Raw genomic sequence first — 18914 nt, forward strand, 5'->3', positions numbered from 1 at the left:
TGTGAAGCTTTGATGTCCACAAATGAGTCTTGTCAGCTATTTCCTGCCATTCCATAAAATGACTCAGTGAAGCTACCACCTACATTGTTATATCCAAGGTAATAAAGACAGGTAAAGGAGGTTCCCCGATAGTTATTTTAATGGGGTATTCCAGTTTTTTATTTTTATTTGACTATGCTACAAGGGCTGTAAAGTTAGCGTAGTTCATAATATAGTGTATTTACCTGTGTGTGACGGTTTTCTCAGAATTCTTCTGTGATTTTCACTCCAATATTTATTTTTAACAGCATACAAAATGACTGCTTGCAATGCGGCCAAGACCTGACATCACTAGTCAGCTGATGACAGGGAGCCTGACTGCTTCAATGGGGGGAGCAATCGCTTGGTGGGAGAGAGATCAATCTGTGACTAATGCAACAGCTGTAGGCATCCTGATTGAAAACCACAGGTCTTTTGTTTCAATGGATGGGGTGGCTGATGTGTGGGAGGGAGGAAAATGGAATTGTGGGATTTGTATTCAAAAAAAGAAACGTCAAATAGGAAATACCAGTTTAAAAAAAAGCTACCCACAGTGTTATGGTAACCTCATGACATAGCCATTTAGCCCCAAGACAAGCACAGATCCTTCCTAAGCATGTCCGTTACTACCTGCCAGGTACATACTAAAATCACCTTATGGTGGATAACCCCTTTAAAGCTTGAACGATATGGAGAAGATATATTGTTTTCTACAGGTATCAAGTAGAACACTTGCTAATATCAGTAGAATGGGCAAAGCAGCCGAGCAGCCTGTGTACACTACATAACACCATGCAAGTTTCATGTGATATCACTATGCAATGGACAAATAATATTACAACATCATGAGCACATGTTAATACCACATAGTATCTGAATAACTCCACTATACTGTTGCTAAATAAAAAACGCTATAAAGGACCAATATGACCATCATATAGCGGTACATACCAGTTTAACACAGGTGGTCTGCAGACTGTAAAAGTGAATACAATGCAGTTAATTCTACTGACTTACTGGTGATATTTTCTCCGATTGAAGCCCTTAACTTTCCTTTTTTTCTCCATGTGAACCAGACCTCTGTGATGACCATCACTCTCCATATGTTTCCCATCTTTTATTCAAAGTTATTCATGTCCTACCTCTTCTCTTTAAGCACAATTCTGCTGCTGACTCCAGGACTGAAACTGCTGCAACCCCCTTGTGCTCTCAAAGCTATAGATAGCCCCGAAAATAGTGGCTCCCTTTGTGCTCCATGCAGTAATATTGCCACCATAAAGTTACAGCGCCCCCTTGGTGCCCCACAAAAAGTTAAACTTCCCCTTATTGTCTCCACATGTTCAAGTGCTCCCACAAAAATAATTAAAATAAACACTTACCTAAGCAAGTTCCCACATTAAAAGCGCGAAGACTATAAGGCTTTTACAGCTTGTGGATCATGTTGTCATCTACATGATGAGAAAACTGCATCATGCTGGCCTGTGTCAAGTTTCTTGTGCCTTTTAGGCCACAATCTTCAAATGTGTTCTGCCAATTAGAGAGAATGTAGTGGGACAGGAAACCAATGGCTCACAGCAGTATTTAACTGTATTTGTGTCCTAAGAATGAGGATACAGTTTAAATGGGGCACAAATGGGCAGTTTTTACTGTGGTAACCCTTAAGTAGGCTCCTCATTTAAAAAAAAAAAGCAATTTTTAAATTTAGTTTGTCCCTGAAGTATGAAAACCTAAAGTATTGAAATAATAAGCATTCAGAAAATCTTCAAATTTTAAAATACGTTGCGGCCTTGTTCTAAAAATCAAGTTTTTCCCCATCATTCTGCACGCAATAACCTATGATGACAGAGTGAAAACAAAATGTTTGCTAATTTGTTGAAAAGGAAAATGTTAAATATTGCATTGACCTAAGTATTTAGACCCTTTACTTAGTTGAAGCACCTTTGGCAGTGATTACAGCCCCCAGTCTTCTTGGGTATGATGCTATAGGGTTTGCATACCTGGATTTGAGGGATTTCTGCCATTCTTCTTTGCAGATCCTCTCAAGCTCAGGTTGGATAAGGACTGTCAGGTGACTATCATTTTCAGGTCTCTCTAGAGATGTTAGTTTGGGGTCACGTCAGGGCACTTGTTCGGCCACTCCCTAAACCACTTCTCTGTTGTCTTGGCTGTGTGCTTTGAGTCATTGTCTTGTTGGAAGATGAACCTTTGGGCAGTTGTAAGTCCAGAGCACTCAGGATCAGGTTTTCATTAAGAATATTTCTGTATTTTGCTCCATTTAGCTTTCCCTCAAGTCTCACCAGTCTTGCTGCCCCAGCCGATGAAAAACACCCCCACAGCATGAATCGTTGGCCTACTGGAAGTTTTTTCTCTCTGCACACAGGATCTTTAGAGCTCAGCCAGAGTGACCCTAGGTTCTTCGTCTCTTACCAAGGCCCTTCTCCCTCGATTATTTAGTTTGGTGGGGTGGTCAGCATTAGGAAGAGACCTGGTTGTTCCAAACTTCTTCCATTTATGAACTATAAAGGCCATATTGCTCTTGGGAACATTTAGTGGAACAGAAATTTTTCTGCCCTTCTCCAGATCTGTGCCTTCACACAATCTCTGTCTCCGAGTTCTACAGGCAGTTCTTTTCACCTCATGACTTGGTTTTTGGTCTGATATGCTTAGTCAGCTGTGAGACCTTATATACACAGGGCTTTGTTTTTCTAAATCTTGTCCAATCAGCTTAATTTACCACAGGTAACTCTATCTTAGAGATGATCAAAAGAAACAGAAGGTCCCAGAGCTAAATTTCAGAATACTTAAGTCCATACAAAACTTTTTTACGTTTTCCCTTTGTACACATTTCTAGAATTCAGATTTCAGTGTGTCATTACGTGCGTTTTATGTGCAGAATGATGGGGGGAAACTTTTTTTTTTGTTAGCACAAGGACGCAACATAACATGGAAAAAGTGAAAGAGTCTGAAGACTTTCCGAATACATTGTAATAACAGTGCCAATCTTCATATTGCATCCTTTGATTTATGATCCCTGTTTGTGTTAGGAGCAGAAAAAGGTAAATGTATATTTTATAGCACTTTTATTTCCTGTGTTGTTACAGAGATTATAGCATTGACCATTTTACAACAAGAAGTGCCTTTGTATTAAAAAAATACTCCTTCAAACCACAGGGAGATTTCTGGAGATCTTGTTTTAATGCATAATTTTTAGCATCTGAATTTCCAACATGTGTTGTAAGCGCACTGAATGTAAAGTATAAGTGCTTGAGAGGAAGAAGGATTTTCTAAAACAGATTTTATGTATACAGGATGTCTTTATATGAATTGTATATAGCAATACTTCAGCTGTTAGCAGGGAGCTTTCAGCTGATGCACAAACCACTGTTGTGGTATAATGTGCATTATGCCTATTGTACACAAAGAAAAACTAACATGATGGAATTATTTATTGAGCTGTTGTACTCCCTCAAGAAACAGTTTTCTTCTATCATGTACCTTTAAGCTTAACATTGTAAACACTTACCATGGATTGACTTTTACCTAACAACAACTTCAAGCACAGATCTTCACATCAACTTTCACAAAATCACAAAGTGCTATTGAATTGAAATATTCTTTGTCATGATAAAAAATATTGTTTGCAGACATGTTTCTGCTTATTATCTTCAATATAGATTCATTATGAGCATCTTGTACCCCATTTAATATACACCACATTGAAGGATGTTGTATGTTGGGTATTTGGAATGTATTTGTTGTCTAGTTGTCCATTCAGGTCCTGCATTTTTTTTTACTGGTGACAGTTTTTTACAGGAAGGTGGCAGTCTCTGAAGGTGATGGTAGGGCTCTTCTGAAGAGGAGATTCCTTAGGTTTGATGTCTATTTTTTATGAAAGGAGAGGTAAATCTAGGAATATTTCTTTCAGTCTATGGTCTTTGTGAAATATGGGTTGACATCAGTAATCATTTTTTAGGATATACATGTGGTTGTACAGTATGTGACCATTGGGGGTGACCTTCTGTCATCCTCAAGATTCTATCTGTAATCCAAAAGGCTACTTTTTGAAATCCATGTGGCTCTTTCTATCTATAACCAGCACCATTATAGTAAGAATTTACAAGTATTTCTCAACAGGTTTTCTTTCTTCTAAATGAAGAGTTTATCAAAAATGTGATGATTGACTTCTTTAGGTGTCTTGGATGAAAGATGGAAGGCCTATTGCTTTATAGTAGCCTTTTATTTTTTTTTATAGCAAAAGCTCTCATTGGTGGTCGGAATCTCATTGCTGAGACCCGCACCGCTCAGGAGCACAAGTGGGGAGAAGCACACAACAGCACACTTCACTCTCTGGCTTCTGCATACTTCTCCCGGCTCATTCTCCTGATAAACAGAGGTACTGAGACACAAACCAATCAAAATTTTGACAAGTCTCTGTAAGAGATCAAAAGTTTTTTTTGGACCATGGAAAGATTACTGTGATAGTGTGGTGACATTAACCTCCTTTATAGTTGTCCGTATTGTGCCATCTGCTAGTGGAAGTAGGACTAAAAGTTTGCAGACAATGTTCATGGTGCCCTGGACACATCTGAGTAAATGTCTCAACAGGGATTTTAGAATATGATCTATCCAGCCAGAAATAGTTTCAGTTAAAGGGGTAGTCCAGTGGTGAAAAATGTATCCCCTGCCATAGAGTTGTATTGAGGTGGCGTGTCAGCCGCCGATTCGTGCGGAGGTCGACACGCCCCCTTCCCGCGGGCTGTCGGGGCTCCATACAGGAGATCGCAGGGGGCCCCAGCAGTCAGACCCCCGCGATCTGCAACTTATCCCCTATCCTTAAGATAGGGGATAAGTTGTTCACCACTGTCACCACTGGACTACTCCTTTAAAGTATAAATACATAAAGAAGATATAAATTGAACTACCATTTTGTGATAATCCGGTGTAAGGTCCAGTAGAGAAGATGAGACAACAATAAAACAATGTATAAGTTTCTCTGTATATTTTAAGGTAGGGGGTGGTCTCCTTTTAGAGGGATACTCCAGTGGAAAACTTTTTTTTTTAAATAAACTGGTGCCAGAAAGTTAAACAGATTTGTAAATTACTTCTATTAAAAAATCTTAATCCTTCCAGTACTTATTAGCTGCGGAATACTACAGAGGAAATTATATTCTTTTTGGAACACAGTGCTCTCTGCTAACATCACGAGCACAGTGCTCTCTGCTGACATATCTGTCCATTTTAGGAACTGTCCAGGGCAGCATATGTTTGCTATGGGGATTTTCTCCTACTCTGGGCAGTTCTTAAAATGGACAGATATGTCAGCAGAGAGCACTGTGCTCGTGATTCAGCAGAGAGCTCTGTGTTCCAAAAAGAGAATAAATTCCTCTGTAGTATTCAGCAGCTAATAAGTACTGGAAGGATTAAGATTTTTTAAGCATGATGTAGTATTTTTCTCTAAAAGCTGTCTATGCTTCCTGGATGTAATTGATGTATTTATACTTATCTAAAATAGCAGATTTTACTCTTTTCCTAAAGCCGTTTATATAGTAGCCCAGTTTGTCATGCCCAGGTTGTGGAGTTATTTTTCTTTCTTGTAGATTATTGCTCCATTTGATCCTGTACTACAGTAAACTGACTTCAGATCTCTGCACTACAAGGGTGTCTCCTCTATTGACCTTCTGGCTGTAACAAAAACCCCATGACCTTAATATTGTATCACCCAATGTACGGAGTCTTAAAATGTTGTACTTTACCAGTCATTGGTAAATCGGCCTAATGACAGACCTCTGTACTCCAAAAGCTCACAAATATAAATCTTTTGGTTAGCCAATATTTGTTTCATACTAAAATAATCAAAATATACCAGGGAAGCTAAGTCTATTTATCACTCATTGAGCGATTTTAATAGAGACGTCAGCTGAACTACATGAGGAACATAGCATAATTCTACTAATGTACAGCTGCTGATAGCTGTCTACATGAATCCATTAGGCATGTCTAATTGAATTCAGGTACTGCACATGCAAAGCTGACAAGATGCTTCTATATTCAGACCATGATAAATGGTCAGAAGAACGCTAAGCAGCCAGCATACATTAGGAGAAACACTGGAGGTTGACGTTTTGTTTATGTTAGATGCTTACTTAATCTTGTTTATCCTTTACAACTGTCTCTGTAGCCCTTTATGCAAGATTAATGACTTACACTATTTACTTTGAACATAGCATAATGCTAAGCACACTGATGCAGCATCATTCCAAAGTCTGGACTCCTTCTCATTGGTTCCAAAATGCCCTGTCATGGTAGACTCAGTTAACCCATCAAATTTGAGGCTGTACACCTTGATCCAACTGTACCTAATGTGCTGCAGTCATTATAAAGTATTGTAATAAAATGTAAATACAGGTAGCTTGAGTCATTCATGTGCCAAAATTGTGCCCAGTAGGGCAGCACATGGTCTTTTTTTTTTTTTTTTTTCTCTTAGTTTGGTAAATACTACAGACGTCTATTAAGTTTTTGGACCATTTTATTCTGTAGCATAAATTTTATATAAATATATTTTATTTCATATATTTTATATAAATCACACAGATAGGTGTTTAACATGGACCTGATACTACATGCATGGACATACACATAATAATCATAAATATGATGATCATTCCACCTACCAGTGATAAACTTTCAAAAGACTTGTTACATAGACACATAGACACATGCCCGCAAAATATAGTGCTCAGTATTTTTTAGAATTGCTAATGAATTGCTAACTGCAAATTGGTAGTTAGCTAATTCAGACCATGTATGCATTAGTAAATTCTACACAATACCAAACATGTACTTTAACATGTATACATAGGTATGATAATTCTGTGGCAAATTCATGAAATGTGGGCATCAGCTGTTCAATGTAATATTTATAAATTTTTTTGCATTTATATAACTGATTTCCTGAGATTTAAACAAAGGCTTTGCTTTTTAAATAATTCTCATTTGTTAAATTTTGTTCCAAATAGTCATGTCCCGAGTTGTGAGCTTGAGTTCAATATTATTAAAGGAGGCAAAGCTAGTTACATACTTTGCCATGGAAATCCGCATTCTAAAGAAAAGCTTGGAAAAACATTTTGTAAATTGGGGTGAATGTCCACCTTTTAAATGGGCACTCTAATTAAAACGAATTTTTGCTATTGCACTCCTTACGGTAAATAAAAAACCTTTCTAATGTACTTTGTTTAAAAAAAAATTACGTTTTCTATGTTTTATTTGTTTTAAAAAAAAGATGCCACTAGGTGTCTCCCTACTTGTCCAGAGCACATTTTCCCCCATCTTTTGCACAGACTTTGGACTCCTGCTGGCCTGGCAAAAGTCCAAAATCAGGAAATGCTGAGGGGGGGGGGTGCATCCTTATCCAATCAGAGCTCACCTCAGCTGAATTGCTCTGTGCTCTGTGCAGCAGAATGAGGGAAGAAGTTCTCCCCTATATGGCTTCAGATGATGTCACGCCTGCTGGGGAATGCCCCTTCCCAGTCTTTGAATCTGACTGAGACTGAGCAGAAAATACAGAGCAATATCAAGGTAGAAAACTAAAAAATAATAAAAATAAAGGCAGGGGGTGGTTTATCATGATGGGGGCAGTGAACTGGGAGGATTATAATATTTAACAAGATCATGAGAGGTACTCTTTAAAACCTTATCAATATTGAGCATATCATTCTGTTCTGGTTTATTTATAGGATGGATCAGAGCTCAGTGTATAATTACATTAGTGCTATCTAATGGAAATAAAATGTACTTAACTTTGGTATAAATATTAATATTTGTAATTGATTTTATGTATTTGACTAAACTTATATACTGTACTAAGCAAAAAAATAGTATCTTGCCAGTTCATCATTTATTTATCATTTCTTTTACAGGTCCGACATAGATGGTGTGAGCTGGTTATAAAACACAAGTACACCACATCTTACAAGGATGTAGAGACATTCCTACTCCATGACCAGGTGAGTAAATAATCTCTTTAAAATTTCCTTCTAGCCCCAGTCATAGAGTACCACTATGGTTGTTTCCATAGGTGTTCTATATCTTACTAGGTTGGAAAACCATTACGTAAAATTGATCATACTAATGTCTTTCTTTTTTAGATGTTACACAATACATATGAGTGGGAAAAAGCTGTATTTTATTTTTTAAAGGGAAGAATGAACTGACTAATATATCCATTCATATCAAAAAATATATGGCCAATATTCTTCTGTGAGAGTCTTTCATTGATTTTCAGCAAATGGTATGATGCCCTATTGATCATATTGATCATGTTATTGAGATTTCTTAGCTCACATTTATATCAAACATAATCGCCACAAATACCATTGTTATGTGGACATATGCAAAGCTGTATGTGTGTCCCTAACCATTATCTATATTGAGATAGATCTATACTCTTCTTACATGAATAATTTCCAATGAATTTGGAAAGTTTTCAGACCTTTTGCCTTTTGTTATGGTAAGGCCTTGTGCTAAAATGTAAAAGAAAACCCCCATTATTTTGCATAATGAGAATGTGAAAATAGAATTTTAAAAAATGTTTGCAAGTTTATTCAAAATTAAAAACTAAAATTTTTCATGGACATAAGTATTTAGACCCTTTGCTATGGCACTTAAAATTTTGCTCTGGGGCCTCCCATTTCTCCTGATCATCTGAGATGTTTCTGCACCTTGGTTGGAGTCACCTGTGGTAAATTCAGGTGACTGGACAAGATTTGGAAAGATACACCCCTGTCTCAAAACTGACAATGCATCTGAAAACCAAGCCGTGAATGGAGAAAGGGAGATGACCAAGAATCCAATGGTCACTCTGAGCTGACCAAAAATAGTATAGGAAGATTTCCAGAAGATCAACCGTTACTGTGGGTCTCCACCAATCTTGGCTTTAAGGAAGAGTGGCCAGAAAGAAAACTTCCATAATAAAAAGACACATACTAGCCTGCTTGGAGTTTACAAAGCAAGCCAGCCCAGGCACAGAGGCATTGAATAATAGGACATGGGCTTGCTAATCCTGAGATTTTGCCATGCTTGAAAACAACCCATGAGCACTGAAATGTAATTTACATACTAACAAAAAGGCTTATATCCTGGCACTGGAAGGGGCTATTTATTTATATTAAAAAAAATGTATGCCCAGAATCATGATGGCTAGCCATGTTTTCCTGCTGACAGACCCTCTTTCCACTACCTAAGTGGAAAAGCAGTTGCCTTCTTTGTTTCCAAAATAGAAATCTAGAGAGAGGGAGGAAGGCGCCTCATGTGCGGGATCAGTAGATCTTGTTGGTGGGGGAAGGGGACGGTAATTCCCAAGCCGCTTACCAAAGTTGGTTGTGCGCCCACACACAACAAGGTAAAGTGCAGAAGAAGTAAAGAAGAAGGTCCACTGCAGCCCTCCTGGGTAAGAGTAAAATCAAAACCGAAAGACCAGGGAGTCAGGAGTTTGTGTGGCGCAGAGAGGAACCATCAGGTAGCCAAGTAAAATCAATGGATTTATTAGATTGCATCTAATAAATCCATTGATTTTACTTGGCTACCTGATGGTTCCTCTCTGCGCCAGACAAACTCCTGACTCCCTGGTCTTTCGGTTTTGATTTTCCAAAATAGAAAGGAATGTGTCACTTACCCATCCATGGATTACTTCATACTTTATTAGATCAATGCAATAACTTTACTTGCAATGGGGGTACACGTACAAACAGACAACGGGAGCAATACCTGGTGGCTACAGCGTCTTCTTGCGGTAGCACAGACTTTTTCGGGCCAATGTATATGTCAGAGCGTTCAGGTACTTTAAAAAAGGTTTGGCGTTGCCATGACTACAATTAAACAATATACAAAATGTTTTAAAAACAATAATAACATTACAAAAATGATCTCAAATCATTGCAATCATTAAGGCCAATCGAGCCCAGAGAATTTAGTTTAATTATTAATCTAATTGCCCAGATTTATTAAACTGTGTGAGAGAAAGAATAGAGGGATTTTCCCACAGCAACCAATCACAGCTCAGCTTTCACATTACCAGAGCTCATTAGCTGAGTTGTGATTGGTTGCTGTGGGAAAATCACTCTCACACAGATTGATAAATCTGGGCCATTCTCCATTGCCTTGAGGTACTGTATATAGACTTTCTGCAACATGTAGGACACCACAATCTCCTCTGAGTGTTTCATTTATGTGGGCAATTAACCTTAATTCTCTCAAACCTGTTTTCACAGACCTGAAATGTTCGCAAATACAAATATATATATATATATATATATATATATATTTGTATTGTCTAATGGTCTTATTGTCTAATGGTTTTGCCACACAGGCAGACCAAAACATATACCACAAAGGTAGTTTTGCAAATAATCGGTTGTTCTAACACATATTGAGAGGTTCATAGTAGCCAAATTAAATTTACAAAAACAACAATTCCTACAGGGATAATTCCCTGCTGGTGCTAACCTAGTTAACCATTTTAATTGCGTAAATTTTTCCTTTGACAAGTTTTTAAGACGTCACCTATCATGGTACTCCTGTATTCTAATTGCTCCATCTTTCTACAAAGGGTCTGCTTCCAGCTTATACCAGTAATGTTTAATGGCTGAATTTATTTAATGATTTACACTATATTATTATTCATAGATGTGAATATTTATGATTGTGTATTTAAAATCTTCTAATCAATAACTCCTCCCTTGTTACCATTTCTGAAAACTATAATCCACTGTCTGTCTCAGGTATGCCCTTTCTATAAGTCTATCTTTGAGTTCCCCAGCTTGAGAAAGACATATCTCTTTATCACTGTTAATTCTCTTTAGACTTTAAGAATTGTCTTTAGGAGATACTACAACAGACATGATGTGGTTTCCAGGGTTGGGACAACATGTTACAACACATGAGCAGATTTTGAGTTGTCTCTGGAAGAAATTAGCCATGTTTTTTTTTTTATTCTGGATAGGATTCTAGGCTTCCCCCTTCAATCATTTAACATTCTCATTTTAGCAATTTCTGAATCAGAACAGATTTAAAGGGAACTTGTCACCACTTCTATAGTGCCTGAACCACAAATCATCAGGGTGGGGGTCCCTGGTGGCTACTGCCTGCTCCACTGGCCTTGACTGACATATCTCTCCCAGTACCAAAACAGGAAAAGCTCTATTAAGATGAGTGAGGAAAATATTGGACCACCCAAGTCACTTTTAGTTCGGGAAGCATAAAAGTGATGACAGTTTCCCTATAAAGAAGACCTGCGACCTGTTCAGAAAAAACTGCAGCTTGCAGCCGCTCCACTTTTTATTTTTTAACCCACTCCCTGTTACTCAGCAGTTGATAAAATATAGGCATCCAACATGTTTATAATGGCCGAGACTGTCAACTGGGTCATCACTAACTTATTTCTCAACAGGGACAGTGCATAGATTCATACCCCATTGACCACTTGAAAGACTATGCAATATGCCAATGGACATCACATACATTACAACACAATACCTCCACTGTTGGTACAGTATTCTTACCATGTAATGCCCTATTTGCTTTATTTCAGAAATAACAGCATTTGTACATCTTTTAACCACTCAGAATTAACCAAATGTCCTTTAGGCATTCTTTTTGTTCATAATGATGACTTGTGAAATGCATATTGACATTACTCTTTAACAGTGGTGTTGACCCTCCTAATTTTTTATTATTCTAAACTTTCCAAAGTAGCTTGGACTAAGGGAACCTGCAGGTCTTTGGTTGCTTATCCTAATATGTTTTGTGAATTATAGGTTGTCTTTGTAGCCATTGCACATTGTACCTGTATTTGGAGGTATTTGCTTGCTTTGCGTACAAACAGAGCATGTGTTGCCAATAAACAATGCTAGTCAATAAGAGGAGTAGCTAAAACAGAAATTGCAAGGACTATCATGGGTTAAACCTCTCCTGATAACTGGCACCTGGGTACAAATGGCTTTCATAGGTTGCAAACACACATGCAGATTTTGGTGCAGTTCAACCAGAAGTAGATCCAGCATGGAGCCCCTATTTTATATTTCCTATTGCTTTCAAAACTAATGCTGGTTTTGGTGTAAAAACTGCATAATTCTAGCCTCACTCTTTCTCTTGAACCTGAAAGAAGCAATGATGTGCAAAAGAAGCTTAGAAATGTGTGTAAAGCAGTTTTGCACAATCCACTGTAATGAAAATATAATGATTTAGCCTACCCTTGTCATTTTATAATGTAACATTGCACTTTTGCTTTGTGTTCTAATGTGTAGTGTCTTAAAACTAGTTCAGCATGATGCTTTTGGTGCCAACTCACCTGCCTCTACACACTAAGGGTCCATTCACACAGAAATTCTGCTGAAATCCTTCGGCTCAAAGCAGTCCGCTGAAAGAATGTACATGAATCTGAACATTCTTTTGGCATTGAGGCAGGCTACTGCTCCAGAATTTGGTAGTGTGAATGGGCCATACTGCAATTTGCATAGTAGATGGTATTAGTAGAATAATGTGACTGTCGTTTTTGTACTCTTTTGACCATAATACTCAATAATATTCTAAAGTATTAAGGGGTGAATTGAAAACAGGACTTTGAATTCTTGAGTTCCCTTCTTCTCTGCTTATTTTTCTATCAAGATGTAAATTATTTTTTTTTTATCGAAAATCTGCATTGGTTTATAACCAGTACAGATGTTAAGTAGAGATTTGATTTACATATTTTGTAAGGGCATTTACATAAACTGTGCACGTGTACCTCCAAAATATTAAAACTATGTTTATTAAGTTCAGTTTCAGAGCTTTTTGTTTGAATTGTAATTCTTTAAACAATATAGTGCTGTATTTTGGATTTCTTTATGGAAACCTTAAAAAGTCTTGACTATTTTGTCACCATAGTGAGTAATAAAGGGTGTAGCCTTAATAGGGTGTGAAGAGGATGGGAACTCTGTAAATGTTTGACTACAGAATCTTCTTGTTATAGAAGTGTTTACTTGTTCTTTTCTTCTCAACAGGCCATGGGTGTGTATCTCTATGGAGAGTTAATGGTGAACGAGGATGCCAGACAGCAAGAACTTGCACACAGATGCTTTGCTGCTGTCAGAGATCAAATGGATGTATCCTGTGTAAAAGTGGTGGGAGAAATGTTGTTTTAATGGATTGGCTTCCATAGAACAATGCCGTGACTGAAACGGCCAAGCTCTCAGTGTGGTCATGTTAATGCAAGTTAAACTGGATAGGATTAAGTTCTGAACTTTGGGTGGATTACTTGTTCTAGAACAAGGCCGTACTAGGAGCCAGGCCTCCAGCACATTACCTCAATGTTAGGAGCTAAGTCCGACATATTTCAAGTGTAAATCGAAAGATAGTAGGTAATCCTAGTTTCAGACTGTCTGTAATATCTCATCCAGTATTTTTACATTTTTATGCAGTAGTTAAAAATAAAATCCATTTATTGCCTTTTAAAGTTGCAATACGTGCGTACATATCTTTGTTTCTCCAAGGGATATCTATCCTTTATAGTAAAACCTGAGATACTCAAATATACTACTACAAATGTTGTTCAATGTCATATTTCGGTTTTATTCACACTGCTGTATTATGCATCTTTCATATATGTAGTAGGATTTTATATTAAGTCACTTTGTGAAATGTACTTAGATTTAGAGTCAGTCTTTACTGGAGCAATATTTTAATTCCCTGAAGTAACCTTAAGGCTGTTTGCACATGCACGTTTAACACATTCGATTTGGTTTAGTATGAAGGTCTTCTGTAGTGCAGCATATTCCAGATACTTCTCTAATGAAATAAGACAATCGACAGTCCGCATGTCTTTGGAAGTTTTCTCTTATCTAGAGACTTTGACATTGGACACAGAGTGTGATGTAATTGTATGGAGGGCCAGATATGCCTAACTTTCCCAGCAGTTGACCCTCCATCGACTAGTAAATAATAAATTATCAATTTGGGATAATCCTTTTAGCTCTGAATGATACAAAAGTGAATAAGCACACACCCCATATTGCATCCCCACAGATACTACAGCCTTAATGTTCGCCATGCACAGAAAATGAAAATGTTCACATCTGGCTGCTAATTTCCCAAAATGTTTAGATTATAAATTCACAATGTGCAGTCTATAGTACTGAGGGATAGACTTCGCATATAGTAATACAATGTATTTACACTGGCTTTCTGTAATCAACGAAATGGAAATAAAATTGACACATTTTCTTATATACAACTATATTTTAAAAAGTTGGCCTGGATTAGGAGTCCTGCTAAGCATAATTCCTTCATCAGAACTGCTATTCTTCTCAGCCTACACCTGTTTCATTTTATAGGATATGCTTCCTGTTGGTACATCTGGTGAGTACTGCACTTGAGGGGACATTTTTATAATATATCTTATTAGAGAAAATGCCTCTGTTATTTGCCCCCCCCCCCAAACCACCATTCATTCAGCAAAACTAATAAAAATCCATTTTAAGAACCAAGATGGATTATCAGCTCACTGAGAATGGTTTAGCTGCAGAGTGAGACAGAGGAACACTGTACTTGGTTATCTCTGTCAGCACCCATAAAAAAGTATTGGAGAAGTGGTGCGGGTGCGTGACCCTCTACTTCACTCTAATGCAAAACTGGTGCCTCTGTTCTGTAGTTACCATAGGATAGGGGATAAGTTTGTCTGATGGGAAATTGCTTAAACATGAGATTCATATAAGCTTCATATAAAATGTATGTGTCTACAAACAGGTGAGCCAATATAAGACCCTAATAAAAACAGCAAGGAGACTGTATAATTTATGTGTCTGCCCAAGCTACAGTAGTACTGTAAGCATGGATGCTAGTGTCACCTATCACTATGTAGCACAAAAACCATATGTTACCACATAACACTATAGATGGATTAGTCATGTGTCATAACTAATACTGTAGTAGAAAAATTACCAAGTTAAAGGGGAAGATGAGTAGGGTTTACACATGTCACAGCAGTGTGCAAGCCTGGAAACACCACAAAATAAACTATTTATGTGTCTAACATGTTTTTTCTTTTCAGAAGATCTATGAACAGCATAACTTTCCCTTTACACAGTTAATATCTTTTTTGCACGGATTACATTGGTTGTGCACCCCTCGTAACAGACACAAAATAGCAGCCGCTTCCAAGGACTTTGTTCTCATGATTACATGTGTGGAATTATGGCCATGGAAGATGAAAGAAAATAGTTTGTGTAATTTGCTGTTTTGTAGTAGTGATGTGGTTGTTTGGGTTCCTGGCATGCTGATTTGTGAGTTAAGATTAAAATCACATTGCCAGGGATTACCACACAGCCATGTCCTTGGCGAATGCAATGGAAACACCAGCTCTTTCCTAACAAATTGGGACCATAAACGCAGATATACTAAAGAAAAGAAAAACAGAGCTACAAGTCTACTCTGGCAGAGAATGAGCGCATGCATTCCACACACGGCGTTAGCCTTTCTAGCAAGGTGCAGAGCTTAGCTGATTGGTGAACAGTGATTAATTCCCTCTATGTTCACAGTGGCTAAGTTCTGCACCTGAAGAGAGGGTGAGATGGAGCCGACGCAGAATGACAGTGCTTTGTTATATCGTGCCCTTAATAATTCTATTTCTGAGATGAAGGACATATCTGACGGAAGGGCATCTGCCTGAAAAGGAATAGAAAGCAAAGAATTTTTTTTCTTGATATTTTGTCATGTGATTGGATATCACAAGCTAGTCTTACAGAAAGAAGTTTAACCAAATGGTGTCATCTAGAGTACTCCAACAACATTGTGAGGATCGTTCTTGCCCCATTTGTAGCTGTCATATTCCACTTCTTGCTGTTCTGCACATACGATGGACCCGTCCTCTTGTGCCTACTGAACTGATATCAGTTCTAACCTACACACTGGCTCAGTTCAGCAGGAACAGGAGTCGGGCCCTTGAGCAAAGAGACATCTGTCTAATGTGCCCAAAGCTACCACCAGGATATGCAACACAATGTTTGATTACATTTTAATATGTTTTAATTAATGTTCGGACTTTATTATTACCATGTTTTTTACACAAATATTCAGTGGCATTGATAGCAAGTACTTTATTAAAAAATAAATAAATAAAATAATTTTGATTTATACTGTATGTCTAATGAAAATCCGCCCTGTCTTGCTTCTATCCATGAATATATAACATCATAATGTGCAATGATTTGTTTTACCATTTTGGTTATTTAAATGTTTACAAAAATTTTTTTTAAATGTTTAGTTAAACCTCCATAAAATAGAGGTAGATTTTATTATATCCCAGTCATGTTATATTTCATGTCAGTGCTTCTTTTAAGTTAAATCTAGGTTTAAGACTAAACTAAACTAAGAAGCTATAAGTTCCTCAGAAAAACAAGTGTGAAAGACTCTTCTCTCCTGTTTGTCCAGATATCAGCAAATTATTTCTAAGACCATCTACGTGATGACACAGTTATGCCAATGGGTATGTTGACTTAACTGAAGGAGAAATATAGAAAGATCTCCAACAAATGCTGATGTGCCCTTAGCTTCAATTGTCTTCAATGAGGTTGGAACAAGCCAGTCTTAGTAGTGATTCTTCTGTGAAGCTTATGTGAACAATTTATGGTCTTGGAAATTACACTCCTGGTTATTATTTGGAAATAGACTATAAACCTGTGATACAAGATGGATTGCAAAGCAGTGGGGTTCTAGACTTCCAGTTTGGTGCCTTTTTGATGAATATTGCAGTCACATATCTGCAGTCTAGAATGGATGTCAATAGACAACTAAGGAATGCATTGAACTACATGCTGTTAAAATATGATTTCTCTGTCTCTACAGAAACTGTATTGTATGATTCTGAATGTTAGTAAATGGCAATTATGTACACCTTCAAAGACCATTTTTTTTATTCTTGCTTTGTTCTCCCTATAAAAAAAATTCTTCATAAGTCTTTATTAAATATATTGTTAACTTTTCCTTTTACACCCTTCTACAGAACCTATTTGTACACTGCCTTGTATCTGCTCTCCTCTGTCTCCTCATCCTGTGTGCACTGTCCTCCCAGGTAGCTACTGCGTAACCCCTTCCCTGCTGTTATTTCCAACACTAGAAGTACAGAAAGTCTATCTTTTCTGAGTAGTAGGTAAATGGTAGAACATTTTAGATTAAGATGATTTAGAAAGTTGCTTCATTTTGCATTCAGGGAACAAATTAACAATAAAAAAAAAATCTGTATAAAGCTGTCCATATCTTGAAATTATCTTTTTTTTTTTTTTTTACACAATGGATCCAACAAGTTAGTTGAAAGTCATGATTTTATAAACTATCATTTAAAAAAAAAAAAAAAAAAAAAAAAGCTATATGTGTGTTTAACATGTGCAGAACTATTTGTGTTTTACAGTGTTTCTAACATTTCCTTTAGGGTCACTTTCAGGCAGCTTCATGAGCAAAGATAAACCATACCTTTCTGGGGGTTTCAGAAACTGCTTTTTGTAGCAGTTTTTGATGGAGTTTTTAGCCCAATCCAGAGGTGGGTCCATCAGAAAGGAGAAGTATAAATCCTTTGTTATATTTCCCAGTTATTTTTAATCCACTTCTGACTATAGATGAAAAACTGCTACAAAAACCCATGTGTGAAACCCCCATATAGTTATGTAAAGAAATCTTTACTGAGAGAGTAGTGGTTGCATGGAATAGCCTTCCTGCAGAAGTGCTAGCTGCAAATACAGTGAAGGAGTTTAAGCATGTATGGGATAGGCATAAGGCTATCCTTCATACAAGGTAGGGACAAGGACTATTCATTAGTATTCAGAATATTGGTCAGACTAGATGGACCAAATCGTTTTTATCTGCCGACACATTCTGTGTTTCTTTGTTTCTATATATCCTGTAAATGTAAAAAAAATAAAAAAAAAAACACAAGTGGTTTACTGAAAAAGCTGCCCATCTGATTTAATATTTTCTTTGTTGATGTTACCGACACACCTAGAGAATGCTGTAATAATAAAAAGCACATAAAGCTCAATAAGCCATGAATGCTAAAACCAATCATCAATGTACTTGATTTTAGTGGAGGCCTCTACATAAATTTAGCAAACCCGTGTGGCCATACTGAGATCTCTGCTAGGTCAGAAATTTTGACAAAAATATATGCTGTTTTGTCAGTATAAACTGCAATAAATTTGCTGAGCAGGGATGGGCACGTCCCCTTCGCCCGTATTCACACCTTCTTTTGCTAGACCAAGCCCATTGTGTGAATGCTGGTTACTATAAAACAAGGTTATTTTACAAGGGCAATAAAAGAAATACAAAAAAAACAGTAATGTAGGTCTAAGAAAAAGAAAAAAAGATAGATGTATCCTTTTTGCCGTTTGTCCTCATGCAATCCATGTCTTAAATTGTACAATTTCACCTTGCAGGAAAACCACATGGGATTTCTATATTTTTAATTCAGCCTTGAGCTAGTAGAGTTTAATTGACCTAGCCATGGAAGAGATGGTTATGTGTTGGCTTACAGCATTAACCTGGTGAGAACTGGCTACGCTATGTGCTGCAGTCATGCACGTTAAAATTAGAAGAGGACAAACAATGTTTTTAGGTAAATAATGTTGTCTGGACGTCATCCTGATGTATACAGGAAGGATGTCTTACAGCACGAGCCATAAGAGGGTTAACTGGTTATATCGGCGAGCTGCATATGCTGCATTCTGTCTTCTTTGTTTTATGTACAACTCTTATCCGTCTAATGGACAACAATTGACTTATTTTCTGGAAGTGCAGACTAAATCCGGTATGGAGTTTGGACATGTCTGCTAATAGCACAAATCAGATTATAACATTTTACTCCATGCAATTTAAGATCA

At 37.2% G+C, this 18914-nt stretch overlaps 1 protein-coding gene across 5 annotated transcripts in view; it reads left to right on the plus strand.

The window, feature by feature from the left end:
- Positions 1 to 14308, plus strand: part of AOPEP (aminopeptidase O (putative)) — a 697195-nt gene extending 682887 nt beyond the window's left edge. For 4 of the 5 annotated variants that reach the window (XM_056524637.1, XM_056524663.1, XM_056524643.1 and 1 more), the window contains 2 exons: positions 7935 to 8021; positions 13053 to 14308. In XM_056524637.1, the coding sequence (XP_056380612.1) occupies positions 7935 to 8021; positions 13053 to 13193 (228 nt within the window). In that variant the 3' untranslated portion in view covers positions 13194 to 14308. The remainder of the gene's footprint in view (positions 1 to 7934; positions 8022 to 13052) is intronic. The other variant, XM_056524628.1, reaches the window with a different exon arrangement.
- The last annotated feature ends 4606 nt before the right edge of the window (positions 14309 to 18914 follow it).

Source organism: Hyla sarda, chromosome 1 (assembly GCF_029499605.1).
Source record: "Hyla sarda isolate aHylSar1 chromosome 1, aHylSar1.hap1, whole genome shotgun sequence".
Classification (NCBI taxonomy): Eukaryota; Metazoa; Chordata; class Amphibia; order Anura; family Hylidae; genus Hyla; species Hyla sarda.